General features: G+C 35.5%; 2 protein-coding genes across 3 annotated transcripts in view; both read left to right on the top strand.

The window, feature by feature from the left end:
* LOC109333243 (protein trichome birefringence-like 12) overlaps positions 1 to 2782 on the top strand; it is a 12581-nt gene extending 9799 nt beyond the window's left edge. For both annotated transcript variants that reach the window (XM_019568614.1, XM_019568613.1), the window contains exon 4: positions 2284 to 2782. In XM_019568614.1, the coding sequence (XP_019424159.1) occupies positions 2284 to 2574 (291 nt within the window). In that variant the 3' untranslated portion in view covers positions 2575 to 2782. The remainder of the gene's footprint in view (positions 1 to 2283) is intronic.
* On the top strand, positions 4711 to 7202 carry LOC109333445 (peptide methionine sulfoxide reductase B5-like). Its single transcript, XM_019568935.1, has 3 exons — positions 4711 to 5102; positions 6494 to 6650; positions 6784 to 7202. Exons 1-3 carry the CDS (start codon positions 4795 to 4797, stop codon positions 6934 to 6936), a joined length of 618 nt encoding a protein of 205 aa, XP_019424480.1. The 5' UTR covers positions 4711 to 4794; the 3' UTR covers positions 6937 to 7202.

Genomic DNA, 7202 nt, shown 5'->3' with positions numbered 1-7202 from the left:
GTTTCGATTTTGAAATTCATTACAAACCGGGTTCTGAAAATAGGGTGGTCGATGCCCTATCACGAGTGATGGAATGCAAGGCCATATCCATGATTACCAATGTGGATTTGATGGAGTTAGCTGAGGAGGTCATGACCGATGCGCAATTATCAAAATTAATGCAAGAGGTGGTTCAAGATCCTAAGTCACACCCCTTATACTCTTTGGCTAAAGGATGCTTGTGGTATAAGGGACGTTTAGTGCTGCCCAAGAATTCAGGCTGGATTCCTCTACTGCTGACTGAATTTCACGCTTCTCCTTGGGGAGGACATTTAGGTGTTGCCAGAACATATAAGAGGATGGCGATGGTGTTCCATTGGGCAGGGATGAGGTAGGACATAGAGAAATTTGTTGCAGAGTGTACAGTTTGTCAGCATAATAAGTATCAGGCACTCCGGCCAGCGGGATTACTTCAACCCCTACCTATTCCGAACCATGTGTGGGAGGATGTGTCAATAGATTTCATTGGTGGGTTACCAAAGGCAAATGGAGTGGATACCGTTATGGTAGTCGTTGACCGTCTCAGTAAGTTTGCACATTTCATTCCTTTACAACATCCTTATACTTCCAAAGATGTAGCTCAAGTTTTTATTAAAGAAGTGATTCGATTACATGGTTTTCCATCATCCATTGTGTCGGATCGTGATAGGGTTTTCATCAGTATGTTTTGGAAAGAATTGTTTCGGTTCTCGGGTACAAAATTGAGATTCAGTTCTGCCTATCATCCACAAACTGATGGTCAAACGGAAGTGATTAATCGGACCTTGGAGATATATTTACGTTGTTTTGTAAATGAACATCCTAAACAGTGGGTTAAGTGGTTAGCATGGGCTGAATTGTGGTTCAATTGCTCTCATAATGCTTCCATTCAGATGAGTCCTTTTAAGGCTTTGTATGGGCGAGACCCACCTTCGATAATCCCTTTTGATAGTGGCAGTACACCTGTGGCAGTTGTGGATGTGTTGTTACGAGACAAAGATACCATTTTGGATGCACTCAAAGCTAACTTGGCAAGGGCTCAACAACGTATGCGAGATCAAGCGGATAAGAAAAGACGAGAAGTAGAGTTTCAGGTGGGTGATATGGTGTATTTGAAGGCTCAACCTTACAAGCTTCGTTCTTTGACTCACAAGGTGAATGAGAAATTGAGTCCCCATTTCTATGGACCTTTCGCCATTTTGGAGCATGTCGGCACAGTTGTTTATAAACTGCAGCTACCAGACTACTCGAAGGTACACCCTGTTTTTCATGTGTCACAACTCAAATCTGCCCCTCCATCTAGTGCTCCGAGCCAATAGTTACCAGTGGGCTTAACGGAAGAATGAGAGTTATTGGTTGTGCCGGAAAAAGTCTTGGGTTCTCGCAAACTACTGAATGGACACATTGAAGTTTTAATCCAGTGGGTTGCCCTTCCGACCCACGAAAATACTTGGGAGGATTTTGAATTAATTCGAACTACCTTCCCTGATTTCCACCTTGAGGACAAAGTATTGCTCGTTGGAGAGGGTATTGATAGGCCTCCAATTAAGAGGGTGTTTCAGAGAAAGAAATGGAAGGGTTGGACAATTAGGAATAGGAAAGGGGTTTAGGCAGTTTGGGAAAAGAAGGTAGTGGACAGTTAAGGGGAGTTAATGGGTGGGCAATTACAGTTTTTTAATGGGTGGGCAGTTACGGTTTTGAAGGGAATAAATAGGGAGAAGGAGCTAGTTTTCAGCAGGCATTCAGATTGAGATCTAAGGGGTGACAGTTGTCACAGGGTAGAGGATCTTACTGTTTCTGTTTTCTTTCTTACTACACTGCACTAGTTTTCTATTATTCCTTAAAATCTTGCATTTCATCAATATAATTCTGCTAGAGCATTTTGGCTACTGTTCTTTTGCTGTCAAATTCTTAAGATATACTAACCGGTTTCTATCACAACACCTTATGACTTGATTTCCCAAACTTCATTGACATGTACCCTGTGTAGTTGAATTTTTTTATTATTGCTTTTAGTTTTTTTGTTAATTCCACTCATATATTTTGCATTTGAATGTTATATTTGCCCCCACTACTCACCTTTCATATTGACATGCTATTCTTGCTCCCACTATTTAAACATTTATGCTTGTATGCCATCTTTGCCCCGCTACGGAAGATTTCTGGGTCTGTCACTGATGTATTACACAATTTTCTGAGAGATTTGTTGAATTTTGCTATCTACCCTAGTGTTTTTTGTGCATTGACCGACTAATAGCTGGACAGCTTGACTTATGGTTTGAACCGAGGAGCAACGGAGTTAACAAGGAAGCTAGACAGATGAATCGCGTGATCGAAGAAGCATTACAAGGCACAGACATCCAATTGCTCGACTTAACTCGTTTAAGCGAGTTTAGAGCTGATGCTCATCCTGCAATATGGTTAGGAAAGCAGGATGCAGTGGCAATTTGGGGTCAGGATTGCATGCACTGGTGTCTACCTGGTGTTCCTGACACATGGGTTGATATTTTGTCACAACTGATCCATGATAGTTTTCATAGAACTGATGTTTTATAAAAACTGAAGGAAGCAATCAAATTATAAATCTTGAAAAATTCCACTGGAGATGTTGAGGGCATGTTGCCAAGTTCTGATGGACCAAGATATGAGAATCTTGAATTGTGCATGAAGATGTTGAAGTATCTTGGTAGCTCCCTTCTAAATACCATTTATCATTAACTTGTAAGTTCTGAAATACTCTTATTGAATTCTTTCATTCAAAGTATAGGTAATTTATTAACATTTTTCTAACCCATGCATCCATGTGTAGGATAAGTCTTACCTACAACATAAGTTGATTAGTTTTTTTTAACTTATGCACATGATAAACCTTAATAACAACATAATTTGAGTCCCTAATGATTATTTAGTTATGTACAATATTAGTTCATTTTAAATATATTTTCTATCTCAAAATATCATCATTAAGAAGCATCATAAAATTTGGCACCAAACGATCAAAATGAGGATACTCACGTGTGTATATATTGTACACAAGTGTAGATTTCTATTTTCTAATACTCTATGAATCTCATATATACCAAAAAAGGGAAATTGGAAAGTATTAATGTGGCATCCATTTTGAATATCAATGCATGCACATTATATACAGAAGAAACGTGTTTAAAATGAAGAAATATCATGGAATTCTTACTTTTGCTTTTAAGGTAAATAGAAGAATAAATATTTCCTACCATGTTACAACTTACAGAGATGATTGTTACTTGTCTAAAATGTGTCTTGCTTTTTTAAATGTGTTACCCATTTAAAAATGTGTCTTTGACCCACTAGTGGATCTAAGACCCGATGATATGGGGTGTAACGGTGTAAGTTACATTGAATGATTCAAATGTATTAGAATAGACAATGAAAGATATAGGTGCAATTTTATATGTTGAGGACCCCTGAATCCCTCATCATAGTGTGGCTCAACCATTACTTTCACCTTTTTAATGGGTTTATCACCCCTCTTAACAAATTGACTCAATCCATGTTCATTTTCCAACTAGTTGGTAGATGGTTAGTCATCCATCTAAGGGCGGAAACATGTCAAATTGTCTATCAGGGGTCTATTATCTTGCTTATAATAGGCTAGACCAGAGTAGGCTTTTTTCGTGAACAGACTAGGCTCATATTTTTTGAAAAGCCTATTTACTTTAGTAGGCCATGCTTTAGGTCATTCAAAAGGCTTATTAGCCTAACAGTCCGACCTATTTAGTTATATTATATAATATATTTATATTATACAATTTTAATATAAGTAATATTATAATATATATGTAATTTTAATATAAAAATGTATACAAAAATATAATTTAATTGTTAGGGTTAGAAAAGTCTAATTAAAAGTAGGAATATTAACATATTTAAATGTATACATGATGACATATTTCAAGATTATATAGTATAAAATACCTTTAAAGAGACTAACAGGTGAGAGCAAATTTTTAAACAGGTCAGATGTAGACTTTAGAAAAAAATTAAATAGACTAATAGGCTAAACTTAGACTTTTATATGGTATATATGTTGGGTCAGTTTAAGGCAAAATCTGAGTTGACCTGTTTCCACCTTTACATACATCATTAATGCGTGATAGAAGATTTATTACAATTTAACTTGACAGAAAATACTAAAAATGTCATAACTTATGTATTATATTAAAATTCTTTATTTATTTACACCAACTAGTGATTTTAGTCCTTCAAATATAACTCTTATGTCAAAAAAGAGGAGATGAAGTAGGAAAAACAAAACCATGAAATATTCAAATGGCCATTAATATTGGGGTTTATTTAAATTTAAATTAGTTGATTTTATAATATTTTATATTTATTAATTCATTTTCTTAAATACTACACCATCTCTTTAAAATTCTTCAAATTGTAAGGCCTATATTTTAGCTCAAATGGTATGTGGTTTATTTTGTTTATTTCTAACCAAATGTATGAAGAGAATAAAATATATGGTTATACCTGATGTGAATAAAGATGCTTATATAATTTTATTGGTAAATGTAGTATTTACAATATTGGACAAATATTATTTACATCGAGTAATGCAACAAATAAGTGAACCACTTAATAGGATAATTTTTGTACTCAAGGACAATTTCAAGCCACGATACTCTTTCAATAACTACTTTGAGTTACTAGAAGATTCATCACAATAAAGTTGAGAAGCAATGTAGGAAAACCATAGAAAGAGACAGAACCAATAGATAACAAGATCAAATTACGATGATGGGCTTCAATGTTTTGAGAACCACACCTCTTTCTCTTTGTTCCTCCAACACCAAACCCATTTTCTCAATTCCCCTTCGCCCTTCTCTCTTCAACAACCAATTTCGCATTTTCCCATCAAAACCCATTTCTTTAACTACCTTTGGTGCCTCATCCTTTCATCAACACCAAAAGCATCGTTTTTTCCGTGGTGGGGTTGTGGCCATGGCTTCATCTGCATCTGGGTCTGTTCAGAAATCTGAGGAAGAATGGCGTGCTATTCTCTCTCCTCAACAGTTTCGGATTCTGAGGCAAAAGGGCACTGAGTATGATTCTTAACTTATAAAAGTGATTCTATACAAGTGGTTTGGGATAAAGTTGATTTCTTGAAAAACCAGAAAAACTATAGCTTGTCAGAAAATCTGAATCTCAATTATTTTTTTTGCTGCTATATTATAAGAGGTGTTTTTTATTCAAAATAATGAATAATCACTTTTTTGGCTATAAAAACTCATATTATGGACTGGCCCTTACTTTCCTTGTCTTGAAATTTAGTTTTTGATTCTTTTTATCTGTAATTTTATTTCAAAAGGCTTCACATTAGTAAACTACGAGTGGCTAATTTTATTATGGGGTAATCAGGAACAGTTTTTGTGGATTCAAGGTTTTGTTTATGTGCTGTGAAAATGGAAGATAAAGAATGAGGATGTTTTTTCCATTGCACTATCTCAATGGCACGTGCACTGCAAACACAGTTTTGATGCCCAATTTTCAGTTAATTCCTTAGATTTGTGTGTGGTGCAGAGAATATGTTGTGCTGCATTTAGTAATGGAGGCGAAAAAGTTCATTTTTGTTTTCAATATAACTCTATGAACCTATGAATGAGAATTAGCTTAATAATTTGAGGGATTTTGTTTTCATCTTTCTTGAATATAATAACAGGAGGGATGATATCAAATCATGATGATGGTATGGTATTTTGAAAGTTGTTGATTTTTGCTGAATAAAGTCATTCTTCTCTTCTTCTTCTACATAGTAAAGGAAGATTTCATAGCTCAATGTCCCCGATGTATAAGATTTCATAAGTCAATGTCCCCGATGTATAAGATTTCATAAGTCAATGTCCCCAATTTATTCCCTTACTATGGATTGAAAACCATCCTAAGTATTGACATGGCCATGCTCCCGGCATGAAATTTTTTAGATTTTAAGGAACTTTGGCTCAATTGGCTAGAGGAGAAGTTCGTGAAGAAGACGGGGTTAGTTGGAGTATGACAGCTTGATTAAAGGCCACAATATAAAGTACTCATAAGTATGCTTGGTATACTGTGTGATCACAGCATATAGAGGCTGTGTATTCTCTTATATGCCTATGTAGTCCTGTAATCAACCTCATAAAGTGTTGTTGGGCAGATTTTTCCTTATCCTAACATGTCCCTTTGAATTCTGAGAAACATACGCAGAAAAACAAAGTGGTAGAAGGATGATGCATAGAGTGGCATGTCATAGTAATTTTGAATCAGTAAGAAGCTTTGTGTGATGATTCTAGAATTTCCTAATAATTAAATAGACAGCTGCATAGTTACTCTTTTGCAACTGTTAATTTTTTAGATCAACTTTGGATAAATAATCAATGATGATTTGTTATGTAATACTGTAATACTTGTGACAGGGATCTATTTTTATGTTAACAAGAAAATGTATTGGCATATCCAGGTACCCTGGAACAGGAGAATATGACAAGTTCTTTGGAGAAGGCGTATACACCTGTGCTGGTTGTGGAACTCCTCTCTACAAGTCTACAACAAAATTTCATTCTGGTTGTGGCTGGCCAGCTTTCTTTGAAGGTCTTCCCGGAGCCATAAATCGCCATGTGGGTTTACGAAATTTTACCTGTTCTTTGGGTTTACCTGTTCTTATTTTCACTGTTTTGCATATATTGAAATTTCATGAACTCTCGAGTGAATTTATACGAAGTTGTTAATAAAATTGATTTGTATCACCAGGCGGACCCTGACGGGATGAGGATCGAAATAACATGTGCTGCTTGTGGAGGACATCTAGGTCATGTATTTAAAGGTGAAGGGTTTGCAACACCCACAGATGAACGCCATTGTGTCAATAGCATTTCACTGAAATTTTCGCCAGCCGATTCGTAGTTTTTCCAATGTAATCGACTGTATATGGATATGTTACTCATTATCCGTATATTATTATGTTTTGTACTGATATTGTGATCCAGGCTCATAGACTAACAGTTAAATAATTATGTTACTCAAATGAAGACTGGTTTGTTTTTTTATTCCTTTTTATTTCCCTCCTCTATTTGTGTTGGAATCTAGTATGTTAATATGTTTGTATGACCTGAGTCTAGGTTTGGTATGAGAAAGTATTTTTTATGCAATTATTACAATGGAAATCATGT

Source organism: Lupinus angustifolius, chromosome LG18 (assembly GCF_001865875.1).
Source record: "Lupinus angustifolius cultivar Tanjil chromosome LG18, LupAngTanjil_v1.0, whole genome shotgun sequence".
Taxonomy (NCBI): Eukaryota; Viridiplantae; Streptophyta; class Magnoliopsida; order Fabales; family Fabaceae; genus Lupinus; species Lupinus angustifolius.
The sequence above is the reverse complement of the archived record's forward strand: the minus strand, read 5'-3'. Positions and strand labels throughout refer to the sequence as shown.